We start from the raw sequence: 23,159 nt of genomic DNA, 5'->3' as shown, positions 1-23,159 counted from the left end.
TAACAAATCACTGCAAGCAAGTGATGCACAAACCACATCCTACAACACGGAGGAGCTCCCAGCATCTGAGACAGAACCAGAAACCACTTGCAATTATTGCATTTTATTATGACAACGTAACATCTCTCTCAAGGCAGAATCACAATCTTGTATCTTCTCTTTTTAGTTTTCTCTACACAACTAGCTCTGCTGCAACACCCCTCACCCCCTACTTTTGCTGGGTTTATGGTACCTAATGGCCAGACTCCAAGGATTTTGCTGAATGGTGATATTTTACTCAGTTCTGCTGCCTGTATTCCCAGACAGGTCCCACCTGATGGTCAGTCTCCTCCCCGGAGTACAGTGGAGCTGTTTCACATCTGACAGCCCCTGTTCCAGCACTGGGTTGCATCCCTCCCACCTTGCCGGCCTGCCCAGGTTCCCAGTCATATTTTTTTAACCTCTTGGCCTATTGCACCCACTCCTGAGACACAAATCACATCCTCAGAGATGCTCCATGCCTATGAGCAATGAGTATTTCCTCCGCTTTGCAGGCAAGTTTGTCTTGCACATGTACCAAACAGATGATGAGCATGGGCAGGAGGGGACAGCATCTGAGGAACTGGGACCCAGCAACCTTTTCTTAAATGACTGCACCATAAAACCAGCTATTTTAAAGCACCAGCTTTTAGCAGCGCTCTTCCAGCCCCCTCGCTCCATCATGTCCTGCAGTGTGCCCCTTAGCTGTGGTTCTTCTGGCTGTGGCTCTGGCCATCATCTCTCTTCTGACAAGAGACTGCAGGAGCTGGGCCTGTTTAGCCTAAGGAGGAGACTGAGAGGGGATCTCATTGATGCATATAAATAACTCAAAGGAGGGTACCAGCTCCCAGGTCCCTGGGAGCAGAACAGCACAAAAGCCACTGTCAGATCCTCCTTGGTGCCAGCTCCCCAGGCTGTGCCCATCTCCCAGCCATCCTGGGGCTGGTTTTGTCCCCATCCCACTCATCACCTCATTTCTTCCACATGGCCCCAGCAGTGAGTTGGGGGCACGGCCATCACTGTGCCCCCTTGTGTCATCCCCCCTAAAGAGTGACATCAGCAGGAGAATCTGAGGTAGGAGGTGGTGGGTGCAGGACCCTATGTGGGACCTGGCCATGGGGGAGATGCTCATGTGGGGGCTGCTAACACCTTCCATCCATCGTGTGCTGGGAAGAGCTCCGTAGCACGTACTGGCTTTTTCATTCCTCAAGAGCCACACAGGCTTATCCTAAGCATGTCCCGGGCTGGGCACACGGGGCTGGGGTGATGCAAGATGGGATGAGGCTCCACAGTGCTCTGCAGCAACACGGCAGCTCTCACATGGGTGCAAATCTGGGAGAAAGATACGGAGATAAAACTTTATTTCTGCAAAATTCCCTGTGGCACAAGGAGGAGGGAGGTCCGTGGGCAGTGCCGGGACCGGGAATGGCGAGTTGGATGGGGAGGGTATAAGCCAGGGAGTCTCAGATCTGGGTGCGGAAGCGCAGGTCGGTGTCCGACATCTTCTGTTCGTAGTCCTGGTCGAAGCGCTCGTTCTGGGCCACGGTGAAGTGGTTCTTCCAGTCTCCAGTGATGCCTGGGGGCAGGTGAGATGGGGCTCAGTGGAGTCCATGGGGAACAACGTGCTGGGAGCCCCCCCTGGCCACTCACCTTTGCGCATGAAGGGGGAGGCGCTGTGGTCCATGAGCTGGGAGGGCACCATGCTGTAGTTGGTGGTGGGGTTGTCCCGCATGGTCTCGAAGGAGGTGTGTCGGGTGATGGTGTCCAGGGCCGCCTCTGGCAGCTCCTGCCCCAGGAACTGGGCCACCTTGGCAACCTCCTGGCGGAGATCCTGTGGGAAACAGGTCAGTGCTCACCCCTCCTGCCACCCCCCAGGCTCCTCACACCATCAACCACAGCCCCTCACCTCCTTCAAGTCCTCGTAGAAGAGGTAAAGGATGGGGTGATCCTTCCTCCGTTCCCAGTAGCCCTTGACGTGGTTGTACCAGGAGCCATATGCCACTGCGTGGAGGGAGCAGCCAGGGGGTGTCAGTGGGTGACACTGCTCTGTGGGGTCCACGCGTGCACCCGTGGGTGCCTTGTCCCACCTCTGCCAGCCATGAACTCCTCCAGGTACTGGGCCCATGTCCCAGGGTGCGGGTGTAACTTGTTCATCAGGTCAAAGTGGTAGAAGGAGACGGCCACGTCCTTGGCGTTGCGCGCCACGTAGATCATCTGCAGAGAGCTTGGTGATGCGTGGGGCCTTGCAAGGTCCTGGCAGGGCAGATCCCCCCTTTATCTCTGCTTGTCCCTGTAGGTGTGTCCCCTCCACACTGTTACCTTGCAGTGGTTTTCCCAGAAGGATTTGGGCAAGATATGAGCTGGGATATGGGTCTTGATGATGCGAGGGGGTGCCATGGCCTCCAGCTGCTTCGTGCCTGCAGAAGGTTTGCCCCAGGAGCTCTCCCACCACCAGTGCGGTCCCCCCCTTCAACAAAGCCTGGCCCACATTCAGCACCCCCTGCCACCCCACTACCTGGCACCATCTTCCCAGGGGCGGCAAACTCCAGCATGGGCACCCGGTTGCTGATGGCATCCTGCTTGCACTTTTCGGGGTCACAGCCTTTCAGGATCATGTCCACAATCTCACTGACCCAGGTGGTGCCTGGTGAGGAAAGGTCAGGCACGCGGCTGGCACCATTCCCACTGGAGCCCCATCTTGAGCACCAGAGGGGCCCCATCTCCCTGGCATCCCCACAAGTCTGAGCTCAGGAGGCTGCAGGCCGGTGCCTCCTCTCCCAGCCCAGCTCCTCTCCGGTGCACGGGGATGCTCACCAGATTTGGGGAAGCTGATCACCACGATGTCCTCGGGGTGGCTCTGGAAGGTGTCAACCTTGTCCCAGGTGTGGGTGAAGGCGCTGACCATGGGGATGCCATGCACCATGCTCCAGGGCTGCCGGAGGTGGGTGTCTGTGTCGGCCATTCTGCTGAGGATAGGGATGCAGCGGGGGGCTGGCCGGCAGCGGAGGGCATCACGGGACAGGGACAACCCCCACAGTCCCTGCTGAGCCCCACATCCCAGCTATGGGAAAGGAAACATCCCTGGAGGTGGCACCTGCCTCCCGCAGAGATCTGGGGGGCAGTGGGCAGTGCAGAGAGCATGGAGGGGCACGGCCAGCCCCGGGGGCTCAGGTCAGCACAGGCAGTGGGCAGCTGCCCGTACCGTGATGGAGAAGCTCGCAGGGGCTTTGCTGGCCGCAGTTTCACGCTGCTTTCTGCCCCCTCCCCGCAGCTTTCTTTCCCCAGCTCCCTATCGCACAGCAGCAGGGGGAAGCCCCGCCTGGGGGGCTCCGCGGGGGTTTGAAGGAGATGGGAACGCGCAGGAGGGCTGACAGCGGTCTCGCCGGGAATCCTCCCTGTCGCCGGCCGTCCCCGCTCTGTGCTCCCTGCAGAGCAGCTCTGTAGCTGGCCTCCGTCTCCAAGGGGACACCGAGCCCATACGAGCCCTCCAGCCCGCTCCCCGCGAAGGCCAGGCTGGGGCACCTCAAAGCGGTGACCGCGGCCAGGGTCTCCCCGTTACCTGCCTCTTCTCCGGGCGCTCTGGCGGCGGGGAGGCGAAGCTTCGCTCCCAGCCTGGCGGGGCCGGATTTGGTTTTCTCCCTTCCCCGTGTGGAAGATGGAGCCGCGGGGAGGTGCCTGGGGCTGCGGGAGGCGGGGGCTATCATTAGGGAAGGGACGCGGAGGGAGCCGGTGCCGGCGCTGGCGAGCGGGGAGTGCAAAGAGCAGAGAGCGCAGGGAGCAGAGAGAAGGGATGGGGATGCAACCCCGCTGGGGACGGTGCCAGGAGCCTGGGATGAGCTGCGCCGGGCTCAGTTCCAGCTCCTCCCGCTGCTAAACACACAGATGGCGGCGGGGGAAGCCACAGCTTCCCCCCCACCCGGCTCTCGAGCAGGGTTAGGCTCTGGTCACACACCGCCCCTCCAAGGTACTCAAATACGGGTCCAAAGTTTGCAGAGTTGCACAGTGCTGGTGCAGCTGATATCGTGCTACTGGGAAAGGGGTTTAAAGGCCCCCGTGGTGGTAAAATGCTGACCTTTGCCTGTTTTCCACAGGCAAACGTGAGCCGAGAGGGAGTGGGTGAGGCAGGAGAGATGGCAGCAGGGCAGGGGAGCAGCTCGCCTGGTGGCAACCTTGAGAAAGAGGTCCCTGACTTGTCCCCAGGGCCAAGCTCCTGGTGAGGCGGTGTCACAGGCGAGTGATGCACTTCACTCTGAAGGTAGCAGCAGCAATCTGGTTATTGATATAAAACAGAGATTTAACAAAGCTTGGTAGTAAATGTGACTGCTGTTTAACAAGATTTGGTGGCAAGGTACACCTGAGTATTCACTGCATAGAGGACAGGATCAGGCAAAACTGCCAGGGAGACCCTCCTGTTGAGTCATAAGGTTCAGGAAAGGCCCCCTCACTTTCTGAACAACTCAGAGGGGAGTTTGGGCTGCAGATGGATCCATTCCTAGTCCCAGACTTGGTCATTTATGTCTAAAGTATCCTATATGCACAACCAATCCTGTTTGTCACTTGGCTAAGATTTTGAGTTTAGCATCCTCTTAATCACTACAAGAACCTGTTGCAGGAAGGGACTCCTCCTCAAGGAGTAGACTTGAGAAGTCCTTACTGGAGGGGAGCTCCTAGCGCACAGCTCACTGCCATGCATGGGAGCTCAACAGGCCCTGGGCTGTCCACTAGTTATGGAGTCAGATAATTGATTTATAGCCTTATTTGTGTATTGACTACAGAAGTTAGTTTCCTCCAGACTTGGTTTGAGTCGGACCTCGACCAGCACTATGGTTAGGTGGGTGAGTTGTTCAGATTAGCCCTTGGCTATTGTGTTATCTGTCTCCCTTGAATCCACTTTGAGTCAGGTGCAGCCTTCATGACCAGACACATCCATCGTGACCTCCACTGGTGGTTGTCAATTGAGCAGGTTGAGGGGAGCACGCCGGCACAGACGGGACGTGCCAGACAGGCATCCAGGATGTGCCCTCCCTGCCCATCACAAACGGGCTGCGTGTGCAAACCTCACAGGCAAAGCTGGGAGCTGGGGAAGCACAGAGATCCCCATCGGCATTGAAGTAAATACATGGAGAGGGTTTATTCCTATGGGAGAGGGCCCTTCATAGCTCTGCTGCTGTTTAGGAATCAGGTCCAGATTGCATCTCTTTGGCAATGAAAACAACCCCATGAGACTGCCTTGCCGAAAAACTGCAATCTTGGAAACTCAGGCTGGAAATGGGACATACCTAGGGAGTTTGGGGCTCCAAAGCAAAGCCGTGTTCCCAGTGGGATGGGGCTGTATTTCTCCAGCCACCCCTGAGCAAGGGCTCAGTGGAGCCGGGTTGGAGGCTGGGTTCTCCAGCTGGCAAGGGCATCGATGCTGCTGAGCACACAATATGCAGCAGGGAGGCGTTTCCTTTCGCCTTTGGTCTGCAAAGCACAGGGAGCCCGGGTGAGCTCCACCACCGCCCGCTCTGCCAAAAAACCTCTCACAACCCCGACGCACAAAAGCTCCTGAGCACACAAGAGCCACTGCTGGGTGAAAACCACTGCATGTGCCCACCTAATCATGCAGGAGCTGCTGCTGGGATTCAATCCCAGCTGCTGGATTGAATCCAGGGATTCAGGGCACTCAGCCCCACCGCGTTTCCCTGCTGGCAATGACTCACCCTCCAGTTATTCCAATTTATTGCCATGTGAAAAGAGAATTGGTGCAAGGATGTTCCACCTGGACCTGCCCTCCCTCCTGGGGGGGGGGGGGGGGGGGCGGGGGGAGAAGCGCAGCCCCACCAGGAAAAGGGATGAGCTCCCCATGGCTCCATCTGGAAGAGGACATCGGATCCTACCATTACTCCTAGTAACGCTGGGCTATTCTGTGCCACAGTGAAGTGGTTCTTCCAGTTTCTGGAGATCCCTGCGAGCAAGAAAGTGAGTGGGGCAAGTCCTGACACCCTTGAAATAAGTGTAGCTGTGCATGAGGGCTGCAATGCAGCTCAGGGACACCCCTCTCAAGCCCTTCACCACTGGTTAAACCCCACCTTTCCAGAGGAAGGGTGAGAGGCTGTGGTCCATAAGGGCAGTGGGCATGGCCTCATAGTTGGCAGCAGGGTTCTTCCTCATATCCCCAAAGGACATGTGGTGGAGGATCCTCGCCACCATCCTCTGCACCACCTCCTTGCCCAGGAACCACAGGATCTTCTGCGCCTCCTGTCGTGGGTCCTGTTGGGCAGCTGATATGGGGAGGCTGCCAAAAAGGCTGGAGATGGGGGGGACTGGTGTGCCCTCTTCTCCATCCCACCCTCATCTTCTTCATATCCTCACAGAAGAGGGAGAGGAGCTGCTTTTTCTGCTTCTTCTCCCACCATCCCCACACATGCTTATACCAGGACCCATAGGCTTCTGTGGGAAGTGATCAAGAGGTTCAGCCTCCATCTTTGCCAGCCATGAAGGTCTCCAGGAACTCTCCCAGTGTGCCATGCTCAGGAGCATCTTGGACATCTGGTGGAAGTAGTAGGAGAAGATGACAACATCCTTGGGGTTGCAAGCCATGTGGATGACAGGCGAGAGAATGTGGATGTGTGGTGCAGAGCAGTGCCCCTCCCTGCCACTCAGACAGAGAGGTGGGCAGCACCCGTGGCATCCCCTTGCAGTCCTTGTCCTGGAAGGAGGCCAGGAGCAGCTGGACTGGGAGTTGGATCTTCACTAAGGGGAAGCAGCTCGATGCTTATGGAACGGGGGGAGCTTAGCGCTGCATCCCCAGCACCCGGCTCAGCCCCACTGCCACACGGAGGTGTTGCCGGTGGCCCAGGACAGTTGTGACATCGGGGCCCCATCCCTGCCGCCGGCAGTCCCTGCCCTGGGGGCCCCGGCTCCTCCGCTCCTCCCCAAGCGGCAGCGGGTGTGTCGTGGTTTAAGCCCAGCCGGTAACGCTGAACCCAGGACAGGGTAAGAAAAGCCGGCTCTGCCAAGGGCACGGCGAGCCGGTAGCAGGTTTAACGGGATGGCAGCCGAGGCAAAGGGGTTTGCGGCCGGCACCGCAGTGGAGGCACCGAGGGGAGCGGCGGCCACTGTGCTTTACCCTCCCACAGCGCCAGGCGGCGCCATTGTCACAGGATCGGAGCGCCGGGTCCGACCAGCGGGGCTGAGCAAATACGGGGCCCCGGGCGTGCTGTGGGCCGGGAGGAGGGCGCCGCTGTGCTTCGAGGTCAGGCGACGGGAAAACGGGGAAAACCAGGGAAAACTGCGGGAACCCGAGGCGGCTCCTTCCTTCTCCCCATGTCGCTGGATCCGGTGCGGGAGCGGGGCTCCGGCCACTGCCCGTTCGGTGCTGCCTGGAGCTCCGGCCCGTGCCCTCCTGCAGGCAGATGGGGGGTGTTGGCGCGGCTGCCGATTTCCACCACGGGATCAGCCCCAGCTCCATCAAGCCAGCGGCTCCCGGTCCTGGCTCCCCGCCGTATCCACTGGGGGAGAAGAGGACCCGGCGAGGCTGTCGGTGACCCTTCCTGCCACCGGGCTCCCTTTTTCCCGTGCAGGCACCGGCTGGTTTCTTCTGCCCAGCAAGGGGAATCACACATGGGCTAACAGAGAGGGGAGATCAACGGGTGTGTGCATACGTTATTTGCAAGAGAAAACTGATCTTCATCTCTCTGTTCCTCCAGAACGGCTTCTGTCCCACCCCATCATCTAACACAGCCCCCTCCTCCCCATTACCTGCCTCTCACCACACTTTATCTCTCCCAATACTCCCTTTTTTCCTCAAGAGTCCTCTGGAGAATGGCAGACTCACATCACTGCCTTCTGCATGCCTCCTCTTCACACAAATAATTTGTTCCCCTTAGTAGAACATACAATTTAATACCGCATGTAGCTTTAAAAGCAGTTTATAGTTACAGGCAAGAACTAAATGTCCTTCCTTCGCCTCACAGAATCCGTATCATCACAGACTTGTGTTTTACCCTGCAGTATTTCCTCAGTGTTGCGTTTCAGTGCATTAACAGCAAATCACTCCTGAAATCAGAGAGGTCTGGGCCAGGGTCAGAGTTATCAGGGTAAACTTCTCCCTCCCAGGGCAGTACCCACTGAAGAGCCAGGACAGCCCCGGGTCCCATCAGCACAGCCCCTGTGGCTCCCAGTGCGACCTCTGAGAGGCTCAGAGCTGCTCCCGGCCCAGTGCTTCTCGTTTGCCCTGTGGCTCCCAGTGGCAAAACTGCATCAGGGTGGAAGAGCCGTGGGCTTAGAAGGGTAACTGTGTGGAAAATGTAAATGACAGCTTTGTGTGCCTGGTGCAACTCGTAACAGCTTCCTTCCCACTTGCAAGAACAGCCTTTTCCCTGGGACAGCCATCAGTGCGGTTAGCTAATATAAATCTTGTATAAATATTTGTCGTATAAAAACTCCAATGTTTTTGTTTCCCCAAAGTTGTTCAAAACCTGCAAACGGACTAAATTAGGTCTCATGGTTAGGAAAACTCCTTTCTTAGAGTGGCCAGGTTTGTCTGGGTAGGTGATCCTGTGTGTTAACCTATAGAAGCCCCCACCCTTTCCACCACACTGATCTTTCCATTGGTAATTCCCTAAGTAACTCTGATACAGGAAGATGATTCTCACTATGCCTAGATCAAGAAGTATTTGTATTTAATTCTAGCAGGGAAAAAACCTTTTCCTTGAAAGCAGAGCCATGCAGCCTCAACCTGTGTTCAGTAACCACCATTGTACCACTCTATTTTTCCTTACTGCCACCCCCATCTGTTTGTTCCTGCTGTAAGATAACCACTGCCTCCTCCAGCAAAATCAGGGACCTACAAGGCAAGTCAGTTCAGCTATAGGCAATTTCAAGGTGATTCATGTTGTGAAGACTTCACTGGCTTTGTTCTTTTACGTGTTATATGCAAGCCTTATACAGAATCTATTTATGCTAAATAAGACACAAGCAGGTCCAGTTCCAACTTCAGAGGGCCCTTATACAATCATGTTTCCTTTCTGCTATGACCAAACGAGGAGTTTTCCTTCCATCTGAAATAGCAAATGGCAGGCTGAAGCAAAACTAAACAGAAGGCCAGGAATGAATCACTCCCCTATTTAGAACAGGATGAGGGTTTAAAAAAACCCAGCCAACCAACAGCGAAACAAATAAACCACCAACCAACAAAGGCTAAAGCCCAGAAGGATATTTTGGTGGTGACCTTCCCGATGCAGCTGCTCACATATAAATGTTTTCTAACAAAAAAAAGCATCTTACGAACCAATGTGTGCCGGTTAACCCATGAAGACTTGTGTGCTGATAGAAAGGTGTGGGGAGTGATTACCTTTGACCATGCTGATTTAAGGTGGGTTTGGTTATTCTGCTTTGCTACAACTTCTGCAAAAAATCAGCAAGCCCTTCCCTAAAGTCTGTCAGGGAGGTGATGGCATTGGAGTGGCTGGATTTGGAGAAATCCAGCAAAACCTGAGCAAAATATCTCCTCAGTGCTGCAGGCCTTATTTTGGCAAGGGGAAGGAAACTCAATTGCACTCTCATGGCCCATCCTCTTGGCCAGGGAAAATAACTCTTGATGGTGCCTCTGCAGCCGTTTGTTGCTGAGCGGAAGACTGGCTTTAGGAGGAAACTCTTGATTTGAAGCAATGTAGTCCCACCATTTTCTGAACAACTTGGTCTAATGTGCTTTTTATGGGGAAAGGTACTTCATGACAGTGGAAATGCTCTTAGCTCATCAGGCTGCACCCTGAGGCAGCTTTTCTTGTGCTCTCTTTTCTTCTCATCTCTGAGTTTCTTGGGTTATTTTTAAAGTTACCTTTACAGCAGAGATGTGTGCAGCAGCTTGAAGAACCTCCCAGAAAACCAGCTCAAGAACCACCATTCAGCTTGTCCACTATTTCATTTTATGCCCTCCTATTTGATTTATTGGTGTGAATCGTATCAAACGCCTGCGTAAGTAGGTTCGTTTGTTATTTTCTTGGAGAACCTTTCCCTCTACTGGCAGCATTGATGGTGAGGACCAGGAGAAGGATGCCAGATGAGGGTGTCCTGTGAGCCTGTTGGTGGTCAAAGCGTCCCCTGCTGCACATGGGAGCAGGAACTCATGCCAGCTCTTCTCAAAGCCATCACATTTGTACGCGTATTCATGGACTTATGTTTCCTCTGTTAATAGTAGATCATTTACAGGAGCACAGAGAGGAGGCTGCTCTCCAGCAGGTGATTTAAATGCTGCCTGACCTTGCTTTCTGAATTGCATTTACCCGTATGGCTTTCAAGTCAAGTATCTCATATACAAGTGATAGAGCTTCAAAAGCCCTGTTTTGGCTTCCCACTTGATCTTTTGCTATTTCTGGCTACTCTTGTTGCCTATTCCTCCACACAACCAGCTCATATCGATCACTCTCATGGAAAAAATGCAAGCAGTAGGAAGTTTAACAAGAGTCCTACCAGAGTTTTCCTACAGCTGGGGAAAGAAGCCCCGCTTCACCACCACAGCTTTGCTCACTGCAAATTTTAACTCTGCAAAATAGACCACTCTAGGCCATGTCTAATACCTCCCGTGCAGCCAAGGGGTGAGGAGGAAGGCTGACTTAATGGTGAGGTGGATTCAAGCTGCTCACTGCTGTAGGAAGAGGCAGGATGCACAACTTGAGCTCATATTCTGTGCTTACAGCCAGTTCCAGCTGCCCCTGCCAGCCAGAACTGCACATGGCCCCTCCTTGGCAGTAGCAAAGACGACCTTACAAGATGATTTTTGGCCACCCTCTTTTCCAAGCACCCCTCTAGCTAGTGAACTGTGACTGTCCTGAAGAGTTGCTGGGGAAAAAGCAATTCTGATCCACAGCCAGAAGACAGAGCCTGACCACCTGGCTGGCCTTCCCCCTTCCAAGCAGGATACTGAGTGCCCTTTGTTTAACAAAACCACTTGGCATTTAACCCACACAAACCATAAATGATACCTTCACACCTGAAGGGAGTAAAAGCATTTCACCTCCCCATATGCTACAAGTCTCTTTTGTTAAAAGCGCCTTCGATTTTAGGTATTGTAATTTATTTCTGTTGGCCCATGGAAGGTATCTCTCCTGGACCACCAAGCTCAGACCATGGCCAGAGCTACCATCCACTTCAGTTACTCTTAAGATCACTGAAGATTCACAAAGCCTGTAACCCTGACGGTTTCTCCAAACAAAACCCATCCTGAGCTCAAAGAGATAGTTGTGTCCCCTACAACCACAGGAACATCAAATACCTTCTGAACACATCAGTTTACCTAAAATAAGCCCCCAGATTTGTGTCCTTCATACTGCCTGTGTTGAACAGATCTTAAAACACACACAACTAAAAGCTTAAGGGACATATTTCTGTTTAAAGGCACTTTTCTGACACCCTGATCTGTGCAAACAGCTTTTCTTTCAGGTAGTGCTCAGGAGGAGGAGGCAGTGAAACAGCAACCCTTCCAGCAGTGTCCCCCAGTTTTACAGTTGTACTGTGAACAGACAGCTCAGGTACCCCAAGGGAAGAGGGACTGCTCACCAACACCATCTCAACAAATGTTCTTCCCTTTCTACAGCTGCAGCCTCCCATGGCTCAAGGACAGCCCAAGCCCCTTTGGCTACTGAGCTGGAACAATTCAGAAAGTATTGTCCAGATGAGACCACCTCACCAAAATCCCTTTACTTTCTTTTTTTCAATCAACAAAGCCATTTGTTTAAACAAAAGCAATACAGATTTGGAACAGCAGCTCCATACTTCTGGAATTGTTAACATTTTTTATTAAAAATGCAGCTCCTCCAGCTGCCCCAAGCTCTTTCAAGCTCTCCCTGCTGAAAGTGCACAGGGATGTCACTACAATGGGGCTCTGTCTCCACCAGTTTTAGGGCAAGCCACGTTCAGAAGTGGAGAGATACCTGCTTGACAGCCTGCCTGATCCTGGCATGGGGGTGAGAAGGGGGAAGATGAACCAACACAGCAGGCATTGTCCTGTCAGATTGACTTTATGAAGGCTGCTGTTGTGCTGCCCCATTTCAATTAATTACATGTGTTCTGTATGTGTACTCCTTGGGAAGCTTGAGTATTGCATTCACTGCTCTCCTACTACCTCTTTCTGTTATTTCATTTAATTTGGCAGAAGCCAAGCAATCATACTCTGAAGGTGAACGTGCTCCCAATACTTTACTTCCAACAACTGAGTCCCTAGGGATCTAGCCCTTCTCCTCTAAGATGGTTAATAGGTTTGACCCCAGGATTTAATACATACCGCCACTTCACTCCAGTACAGGTCCTTCTGCCACGTCTGTGCCCTTTGTAACTCAACATAACTTCCCCAGCAACCCCCTTCCTCCCACCTACTGTGCTATGTCCTGGTGTACTTGTTCCTTAGACTCCTAGGACTTGTGCAGAAGCACACAAGTAATCCTACTAGCTTTCTTTGTAGCCTGCTGGCATTATTTACTAGGAGTTTGCCCAGAAAGCCCCCGTCAGCCCTGGCCAGCCCGCCACCCTGCTCTGGTATTGCGGTTCATATGTGGCTGTCGGCCTCCCTGTGTCACAAAAGTTCTGCCAATCAACCTTCTGATCTCCCCGACTTTATCCAGATAAGATAAGGAAAAGAGCTGGTTCAAAGGTTCACATTTTTATTTTCTCATTTGGCATCTTCTCAACTGACAGGAGAGCTCTGAATTTTCCGGTGAAACTCCTCTTGTACATACAAATCCATAAAGCATAGCTGTGTGGGTGTTAGGACCTTGCTAGCACGCACTAGACATGACCTGTCATCCTGGGCAGGAGCAAGGGTGCTCCTTCTCTCCATCCACTTCATCCTGTCATGCAGGGATGTCCCATGCCAGGCTCACTGTGTGGGCAAGGTGCATCAGCAACACGTGTCAGACCAGGAGCTGCCTCAGTTCCTCAGTGACTGGCTAGCCAAGTCATCTTTCTTCAAAGCAGCTGCACAATTTGTGCTCCCTTGACTTGCCATGAGGCTGCCTTTGATGGACAGGAGCACCCCAAAATTCTTACTGCCACCTCAAAAGCAGAGCCAAAAGCCCTCCACCGAAAGCCCTCCCCATCTCTCTTTGGTGAAACAAGGCAGGCTGGGCTTTTGATCATCAAAGTCTTCCCCTTCGGAAGGAGGAGGAGCTGTCTAGTCATGGGTTCATTGATTCCTTGCCCAGCAGGAATGTTTGCTTGGGCACAGCCAAGCCGCACCTCTGATGACTGTAACAGGCAGCGCTCTCTCTCTTTTGATATACTATCAGCTGGGTTTATCAGAGTATCAACAACCACCGCATTCAAGGACTCGTCCCTCTGGTCAGCTCTCCCTGCAGAGTGGACAGGGGCTGCGTGGGAGCTGAGCTCACCTCTTATTTCAAGGAATCTTAACAGCAGGTTTTAAGCTGCTTATTTACCTTTTTGGTCTATGCAGGAAGTCTGAGCTAAAAAAAAAGACAGAAGTATAATTACTCTGGCACGCCTGCATTCCTGCTCCAGGCTCAGGCGGGGAGAGACTCTTTCTTGTCGGAGCCAGGAAGAGGAGCTGATCCCTGGAGATCATTGCCTGAAACGTGCGTAACTGAAACCTGCAGCCATGCTGAAACAGATACTATCGGAAATGTACATTGATCCTGACCTGCTGGCAGAACTCAGTGAGGAGCAGAAGCAGATCCTCTTCTTCAAGATGCGGCAGGAACAGATCAGACGGTGGGAAGAAAGAGAAGCTGCTATGGACAAGACTTCAGCAAAGAAACCACTGCCGAGAAAATGTAAGTCTTTGCCTGCCAGCTGCTTCCCCATCTGGCACAGATCTGGCCAAGTCAATTGCTCCCTAGAAATTAGGAGATAATTTCCTTAGAGTGATTTCTTCCCTCAGGGGCATATAGCAGTCATATTTCCAAACCGTAACTAAACCCAACTGCAGTGGGCTAGTTTTGACAAGGCAAAGTTCCTGGCCCAGACACTCTGTCCTTGATCAAATTGCTCAACAACTCTAGCTGGAAAGACAGAACTTACTTGGCCCCAGGAGGTGCATCTCATTAGGTGTCCCACTAAATGGGGCCTCTGAATCTGCCCATTAAATAACCATGGACTTGAACGTCTGTCCTGGGGCACCAGATCTGCAAGGGGGTTCCCGTTGTGCCTTTAGACCTGAAGTCCCTTTGCCAGGATTACAGAGTGTGCCAGCCCCTAGGAAGATAGCACTCTTCTCTCAGAAGTATGCTCTGTTTGCAGGTAGGTCACCCTCACACAGTCTGGGGAGGATGGTGGTGAGCCTTCTCTGCCCCCAGGCTCAGAATTGCCTCCTTCACTGACCTGGCTTCTTTAAGGTGAAACGAAATGGGAGGCATGCGCCATCTCCCAGCCCAGCTTTCTCAAACTGCAGATGCTTTTGGAAAGGCTCTGCCATTGGCAGCAGCCAGGAGGGCACAGCAGGCAGGATACACACCCTGCATGGAGGCACCAAACAGCGCTTGCCAAAGAGCTACTTTTTTTCCAGCCAACAGGAAGTCGGTGACATGGAAGCTCGGAGCTGACAACGATGTCTGGGTCTGGGTGATGGGTGAGCATCCTTCAGATAAATCATACGCTGCCATCTGTGAAGAGATCCAAGCACAAAGGGCAAAGCGGCTGCTGAGAGAGCAAAGCAAGGAGGGCAGGTAAGCACCCTTCAGTCAGAGGACTCGGTGAGCAGACATGGAGGAGAAGGCATTTCTAAGGACCCAGAGGCTGGAGTCTTCTCTGTAGGGGCTGTGGCTACCACTGTTCCACTCAACTTGCAGGCAAAAGGCAGAAACAAAGGCTGGCTGTACGTACACACAGTGCTGGCAGAGACCAGACCCAGCCTGAGGCTTGACATGGCTCATTGAGCTTCCTGTGATATGGCCCTTGCATGGTACCCTCTGCAGACCACAGGAAATGCTAACTCTATTATTACAGCACATGATGAGGCTGGATTGCCACTGATTAACCAGGGGGTGCCCATGCACAGCAGGACAACAGTTACTCACCACAAGCCATTAATTTAATTATTCCACCTGCCTGATTTGAAGCTATGATAGCTGCCTGCACACGTTGCTTCATTGCAGCACTGCTCTGCCTATGTGCAGCTTCCTCACAAGATGCCCAGATAACAGAAAGTGACTCCCTCAGGTTCTTAAGTCCTCTCTCACTCTTGCATTTCAGAGAGACTGACTCTTCTGTAACACAGTCTTTACATCTACAACCAGGAGTCCTAGGTGAGACAGATCTTCATGGGAAAAAGAAAAGCACTGTGGAGGAAAAGAAGGAATGTGGGAGAAAAATTACTGCTGCTACAGCAGGGAAAAGCCAGGAGATCACAAAGGTAGTTTCCCCCCTTTTTTCCATAACCATCACAAGCATGTGCTTTGAGAGCTAGGAAGTGCAGCAAATCCTAGCTGCTGTAAATAGTAATTTGAAGAAGAAAAGAAGCCAGCTAACTGTTAAGGCTTTTCTTCTGTAGTCAGAGAAGAAGCCATGCTGTTATATCCTTCCTCAGGACTAGAGAGGTCCAAGTGCTATAAGTTACTCTGGATTCATTTGCTTCCGTTCTCCGTGGGTAAAACAAGGGTTGCAGTGCTTTTCCTCCTGCTCTGTGGCAGTTTTGGATGGCTTTGAGGCAAGACCAGGGAGGGTATTCCAGGATCTGTATATGCAGGGCCACAGCCCTGAAACAAATCATCTACTTGTATAAAACCAGATGATGATAATTTTACCAGCGTACTCTGACATGCATATTTTAGGTTCTTCTTTTTCTTTTGTCTTCTAAAATAGTTAAACAATAGCTTATGATATTGACAGCACAGGACAACTCCAAATGCAGTAACTGCAGTGTCTGTTTTGCTGTGGTGCTTCACTACAGAAATACTTTTCTTCAACAATAAATATACCTATACTTTTTAACTGGCTACAAAAAGCCCTTTGCAGAGAACTGAGAAAAAGATGAGTTGAATTGACTATCCATGCAACCAAAGGTGAACAGAGGAAACAGAACCCCCTGACAATTCAAAGGGAGAAGCTCAGTATCATTCAGCAGTGTTTTCATTCAGCCTTTTGCTTCTAACCCGTATGAGTGTTCATTCTTTCATTATACAGCCACTCCATATTTCAGTGTAAAAAGCACGATAACTGAAGGTTAGGTTTTGGCAACGCGCCTCTCCTGCTGCTCCCAAAATACTGAAGTGTATTGGAATGGCTGTCTCCCTTACCAAGAGCCTCTGACTCACACGGGGTTTTCTTAGCACTGTTTGCTGAAGTTGAGCAACTATGTGGGAGATTTTTTTCCTTTCAAAGGAAGCTGTTAGTCACAGCTAATAAAGAAAAAGTAAAAACAAAACCCAAACAAAAAATCCCATCGCTCCCAAAAAATCTAAACGCCTTTCAGAGTCTTGCACATGGCAATAGAAGGGGGTTACATATCTTACTTTTGGTTTCTGTCATTAAATTGTTAATAATTTTTCCCAGGTTTCTGGGACATCATTGTTATTAGAAGCAGGGATCCAGACCAAAGATCCCTGTTGCATTTTCTAGGCCAGGGGAGGGGTTTTTTCTTACCTCTCTTTGTCTGCTGCAAGGCATAGGGGACTAATCTAAGAAAGTGAGCTGCTTCACGCACATTTGAAGTTCCTAGTTTCCTGTCAAGGGAAGGGAAATTGGAAAGCCAAGTTATATTAAATATTAGCTAAGAGGGTGATGGGGATAAAAAAAAGTGTGTCCTTGGTAAGCAGTGTAGTACAGTTAACTCGCTACTCACTGTGCCATGGAACGCAGTCTGGGTCCAATGGGGAAGGGGGGCTGTTTGCTCAAAGACAAGTCTAACTGTTTGTCTTCAAAGGCAGGTCTGAGCTAGCGGCTGTTGCCAGGGTAGCTAAACTGGTTTGCAGGGAAGAGTAATCACAAGACACGCAGCTACCTGGGTCAGTTTGACAAGCAGGGGTTTGCAGCACCTCAGACACAGCAGCAAATGAGAACAGGCAGATAAAGCTGGGGATGGCAGGTTCAGTTAAGGCTTGCTTTAGAGGGAGGGAAGGAAAGGGCTGCTCCCTGGGAGCACCTGGGAGAATTGTTTAGCAAATCCAGGCTTATGACGATCTTGACACCCCTGAGTTCTCCTCTTGTGGCATATTAGGCCTAATGTGATGAAACAAATCCGTGCTTGTTAGAGAAGGCTGGCGAAATTTTTTAACGTGTCACGTTGCTGCTTCTGCATTAAATACCTATTGCTCAAAAAAAGAGCAATAGTCCTAATGGCACATTTATTTCTCACCACTCTTTTCCTCTGCCCAGAGGGAAACCAGAGATATTCACCAGATGCTGGCAGCCTGTCACATGAGGAAATGTGGCTTCCAACAGGTAAGTGGCAATGTAGAATGCTTTCAACACATTGAGCAGGGCCCAGACTTTATCCTAGAGTCCCAGTCAGCCTCAGAGTTCCAGTCAGACTCACCTGACCCGAGAATGTCCTCACCAGTTGCTGGACCAGTTTTATCCATCATTTCCATGCTCTTTATATATGGTGTGATGATTTGGAGATGATAAAAGCAGGCCAGGCTGGCAGTCTGGAGAGCAGTACAGGGAGGTGATTTCTGGTAGACTGTTTTCCCTTACTTCCTCTGTTGTCACCTGCAGTAAAGATGCAGTGTCTATATGTTGCTGAAATCAGAGGGATTTACAATAAAGAATTTACAATAAAGAAATAGCCAGTATTTCAAGGCTAGCTAAAAAGCAAGGTTAAAACTAGCTTGGGACAAACCTGAACATACTGTTTCATTCATAGACAAAAGAAGCACAGAGGAGAAATCCAGGAGAAGAAACCACAGCCCCCCAGGAGGCAATACTGCAGAGCCACCCCAGCTCAGAGAGCCAGAGGACGCTGCAGAAATTGGATGAGAATGAGCCTGAATGGCAGGAATCCTGTAAGATGGGGCTTGAGAAATCCTAGGATTCTGTGGGATCATCTCAATCCTTCTCACACACTGGAACTGAATAATTGGTTGGTGGGTGTACTGGTGAGAAATACAGCGCTGCATAATCAGAAATATATCACAGCACTGAGTCCACACAACACTGGGACTAGAGCTGGGCAGGGAACGGAAAATTTTCCTACAGATAATATATTAAAACAAGCAACAAATAGAAATCACATGCGTATAGCCAGGATAATTAAACTAGAAGCTGGCTTTCTGTGGGCCTTTGCAGTAATCATTGCTCTCAAGGACAAGGATAATGGGTGACAGGGACTAACTAAAAAGGGGTTTCCGTGCTTGACATCCAAGGACGATCCCACCTAAACAGGGCCTTGCTGCCCTGTGTTATGTAGTAAACCCAAAAAGATACGAAGAAAAATGACAAACACATACTTTGCAGTATGAAACTTGCAGTAGGGTCCATCACTGCTGCCAAATACTTCCGGAAGGAGAACCCGAGGCATTTTTTAACCGTTCCTCCCCTGCTGCTCAGCAGATGGCAGTGCTGTACTACCAAAAGCTTCCACTTCAGGCCGGGGGAGTAGCCTGGTTCAGGCCAACCGGAGAGCTTGTGACTCCTGAGACTCCAGGATGAGCTGGACCCAGACAATCAAGGCAGTTTTACGGCAAAAAACTCTATCCAGTCAAGTTCTCCGCTTTCTATACAAATTTAAACAAGACCCCCTCCACCCTCACAATATGACCAGCACTTTCAAATCCTTCAAGGATTGATTTAGAGTAATTCCAGCTGCTTTCATTCCATAACCCCTCCCCACTGGCTCTCATGAAAGGTACGACAGAAATGTATGTCTGAGCCAGGAATCAGCATCTAAAACAGAACCAAGTAGTCTCTAGGTTCAAAGGGGCCTACCTGGTGCTCAGAAAGAACCCAGATATTTAACCTCTTGAAGGAATAAGAACTGAACCCTGTTAAGTAGCAGATAACCAAAAGTGAGAGGAGACACATGGCAAATGGCCTCACAATTGAGTGCAACCTTGTGAAACGGGTTATTCTTCCGCTTCATCAAACAGGCAGATGGCCAAAGGGCAGCAAGCTTAAAACTTGCCTGCTTGTTCGCTCCTGTAGGACTCCTTTTTCGTTCCAGTGCGGAAATCCAAGGCAGCAGATGAGAAGAGACGCTCTCTTGCACGGCAAGCCAGGGATGACTACAGGAGACTCTCACTGCAGGGCATTCACAAAGGGAAGCGGGCAGATATTTCCAAGGGTGCCACAGCAAGAGATCGGCGACCACTCCAATATCCACCTCTCCCACCTAAGCCTAAACTTCTACCTCCTGTGATGTCAAACGGGAGAATGATTCGGTAAGGAAAACCCTGTGCACTGTGGAGGGGAAAAGGGATTAGATTCTTCTGCTCTAGCATGGGATGGTTGAGATGGGAATGATTAGCTCTCTTTCTCACGTGGAGAAGACTCCCCACAGGGAAAAATGCAGAGCCTAGGCTATATGCCAGCCTAGGATGTGATGAGGCATATTTGTTCACTACTGAAATGTAACAGGTTTATTTAGTAGAGTATCCTAAGCCTAAAGTGCGTACATGTTCTATGCTGAATCTCCACTGAAAACCATATAAGATTGCTGACAGTTGCACTAGTGTAAGTTCAGGGCTGTTCTTAACATTCTCAACAAAAGGGAAGTCCTGCCAAGGACCCAAAAGCCATTGTTTGCATTTGATGCACTAACCACAGTCTTTTCAAGCAGGAAAGAGGGAATCCAGAGGACAATCTCCAATTCCACTGAAGAAAGCATCATCAAGTGGTTCAGAGAGGAACAATTCCCTCTCCGAGCTGGCTATCAGAAAACCACAGACACAATAGCTCCTTGGTTCCACGGTGAGTCCTGAGCATTTCTGCCCCAACCCAACTCTTTAAGGAGCTGTTCCTGCTACACATGGCTGCTGCACAGACTGGGCCCAGGAGCTTTTTGAAGGTGGCTAGGTTTTCCATTTTAAATACCTATGAATGTAGTTTAAATTCCCTTAGCATAATGAGAAAGGGCAAGCTGAAGTATTAGAACAGTGGCCAGATCTCAAAATGCCCTATATCTTTACGCCACTCCTTCCTCCTTGTACTGGATGCAGGGTCACTGGTAACTGTTTGGACCAGGGTGAGAGAGATTTGAGCACACCTCATCCTCGGCGCCAGGTCATTCTCCCTCCACAGGTGCTCATCATCCATCACCTTCTCAGTCCTACTTCTAATAGGTCGTCATGATCCCATCCATCTCCCTTGCTTTGGAAACACCTTTGATCTGAGGCTGCAGCAACAAAAGAGTTATCCTCTTGTAACTGGGCTTTCAATGCTTACACAGCTTTCTGACAGGACCTATGGTTACTGTCTGCCCAGCCCTGCTGTACTGGAATCAACATACAACACACTGCAATGCTGTTCTCTCTCATAATGCAGAAACTGTCCTTTTGAGCCATGTACATTCATAATCATCCGAGCCTGGAGAAGTTACCATAATGCTAAGTTAGCATGTGGCCATGGTTTGTTCCTAGCAATGGCAGTAATGTTCTTCCTGGGCTACTGGGCAAGGAAACAGCACAAAGGATGGAAGTGCCATGGACCAGCTTGGGAGCAGTAAAGCAGATTTCTTGCGAGAACTGTTCCATCCAGTCCTGCACACATGTTTTTCTCCCTTCAGTTTTCTGGTTTGGTTTTGGACAGGTATCCTAACCTCTAAGAAAGCAGAAGAGCTTCTGAATAAAACAGTACCAGGGAGTTTTCTGGTCCGGGTCAGTGAGAAAATCAAAGGCTACGTGCTCTCCTATCGGTCTGTAGAAGGATGTAAACACTTCCTCATTGATGCCTCCAGTGATTCCTACAGCTTCCTTGGAGTGGACCAGCTACAACATTCGACACTGGCTGACCTTGTAGACTACCACAAGGTGAATATCTAGCAATGCATTCATTAACTGCTCAGTTGCCTCAGGGCCCTTCAAAATAAGAAAGAATAGATTCAATTGGTTTAAAGTAGGCAACCAGACCCATTTCAGCTGCTGTTGGATATGCAGCTACTCCAGAAGGGTATACCAGCCTGATGGGTACATCTCAAACATCTCTTACAGCATCTCAAACATTTTTGACCTAACTCACTTCCCCTCAAGTATGCAAAGCACCTTGCACGCAGGGCTCCAGTTACATGCTGTTTAGCAGAAATGCTGGTAGGTGAGAGGTAACAGCATACTCCTGCAGACTCCTTTTTTTATTATTCTCTCCGTGGTTGTGGGGTCCTGGCAAGTTGGGTAAGCAGAAAATCCTGCTTGCCTCCAGCTTTGGCATGAGAGACCAAGGTATCTTTATGATGTCAAAGCCGGCAAGGTGTAATACTGAGCAAAGATAAAAAAATAGAAGGGAAGGAAGAAGGTTGGCAAGTTTTTGCAACAATAACAGCAATATTCACTAGCACTGACTGCAGTTACATGGGCTCCATGGAGAGTCAGATGGATTATTCATTCCTTTATTGTAAGATCTTCCCAGGGACAGGACAAACGTTTTGCCTAAAAGTTCGTTTAAAGTCCATGTTTCTTTTAACTAAGTGCCTAGCATAATGCAGACATGGCTAAACAAAATGGGACATGAGGAAAACATCTACGCTCATTTGCTACATGGAGCTCTACCTGGGCTACCTGAACTTGCTTCTCGCATGGGTTTCACAGTTCAGACTGAAATTGTTGAAAGGAGGAGCAATGCAACTATTGGTACCAGAGCCAGGGGATTTAATATATATGCAGTCAGGCTTTAAAGATAGAGCCATGCCCACAGCCTGCAAAGAACCCTACAGACCCCCTGCACTACAGCAGATGTGGGGAAGATGAACCCACTTTGTGAACTGCCCTAGTGGGTTCTGCTTATCACCCACCAAGTGACCACGAGAGAAGGCAAGTTCTCATCATGCACCTGCTGCCAGGGCGGAGAATGAGATGGGAAGCAGAGACTGTACTATGAGGAAATTTCCTTCTTAGAACAGGGCTTGCCTGAGCAGAGGCATGTGCTCACTCCAGTATCCACCCTTGTCCCTCCCACAAACACAGTCGGCAGCACAGTCCAGAACCACCCTGTCCTGCTTATCTTCATGCTGCATAGCCCTTGCTCCAGCACTTTCAAGGCAGGGCAGCATTTCACACCATAGAAGCTGCGGTTGCTTACAAGACAAGCACAGCTCTTTCCAAGAACTGCCAGAGTCATGTCACTGGGTTACTGCACTGAGCACAGACACTGCTTTATGAAGACTTTGTTTTATGTGGGTCCCTCTGCAAGTTCCCTGGGCCGCTAAGCTGTCTCACACAGATGAACAAGACCACACTCTTACAGAGGCAGGGAGACTGTTGCTCACCCTGTGGTGCTGTGATAAGTAGAGTCTGTTTGAAAGGTGGTGCTTAATCATATCCTTTATCAACAGGATGAACCCATCACTTCCTTGGGAAAGGAGCTGTTGCTTTACCCATGTGGCCAAGAGGACCAAGAGGCAGATTACATCTCTCTCTTTGAATGAGCCTCCCGGTCTCGCTGTGCAGCCCCGTGCTGGTATTCACAGACTGAACTTCGAACTAGAGCTGTTGATGCTTACCTGGAATAGTTGCCATCAGTGCCTCTGTTTTATATCCTTCACAACAACGAAGTGGGAGTATAAGTACTGTTGTGAGCTGTATCAACTGAGTTAATGGATGCATCAGCCCAGCAAGCTGCAAAGCACTTGGATGCATCCTACACAGTGGAGTGAATGAAATGACGAAGTAATCAGTTGAACAGGGAGATACTGCCATGTATTTTCAGTGGGTGTTTGCAGATTTCCTCAGGGACTTCTGTATTCAAGCTGCCTTTTGTTCTTGAATGCCAGGTTGTGTGCCATCTGGGAAATAGATTGGTGTCTACAGTTGAATGAGATCATACCTTCCTGAAGGCACAAAACAACTTGGAGGGGGTGAACCGTCTTGATACAGTAATTTGCATAACGTGAAGATAAATCCTGTAAAATGCTGTGCCCTTGGAATCAAGGATGTTCAAGCCAAACATCCAAGCAAACCCTCTGTGCCTTTCAGTGAATGGTGTTCTCTGTGAAGAGGGATTTTCATGAAAAGTACATTTTCAAAACTCCTTTAGCCTCTGAATGTAGATCCTCACCCTTTTAA

At 50.5% G+C, this 23,159-nt stretch overlaps 2 protein-coding genes across 2 annotated transcripts; one reads left to right on the top strand and one right to left on the bottom strand.

Annotated features, from left to right (window-relative positions):
• Window positions 1-1,461: 1,461 nt before the first annotated feature.
• SULT1B1 (sulfotransferase family 1B member 1) lies at window positions 1,462-2,980 on the bottom strand (the record flags this gene model as incomplete). The annotated part of the gene is made up of 7 exons (XM_080636275.1): window positions 1,462-1,594; window positions 1,669-1,849; window positions 1,925-2,019; window positions 2,106-2,232; window positions 2,338-2,435; window positions 2,534-2,662; window positions 2,833-2,980. 7 exons carry the CDS (start codon window positions 2,978-2,980, stop codon window positions 1,482-1,484), a joined length of 891 nt encoding a protein of 296 aa, XP_080492401.1. The 3' UTR covers window positions 1,462-1,481.
• A 10,632-nt stretch (window positions 2,981-13,612) lies between these two features.
• SH2D4A (SH2 domain containing 4A) lies at window positions 13,613-22,522 on the top strand (the record flags this gene model as incomplete). The annotated part of the gene is made up of 9 exons (XM_080626723.1): window positions 13,613-13,787; window positions 14,519-14,678; window positions 15,205-15,364; window positions 17,326-17,391; window positions 17,816-17,954; window positions 19,112-19,328; window positions 19,727-19,857; window positions 20,695-20,915; window positions 22,430-22,522. The coding sequence occupies 9 exons, from the start codon at window positions 13,613-13,615 to the stop codon at window positions 22,520-22,522; spliced, it is 1,362 nt and encodes a 453-aa protein (XP_080482849.1).
• Between the last annotated feature and the right edge of the window lie 637 nt (window positions 22,523-23,159).

Source organism: Psittacula echo (genome assembly GCF_963264785.1).
Source record: "Psittacula echo genome assembly, chromosome: 1".
NCBI lineage: Eukaryota > Metazoa > Chordata > Aves > Psittaciformes > Psittacidae > Psittacula > Psittacula echo.
This window is presented reverse-complemented; position numbering and strand designations above follow the sequence as displayed.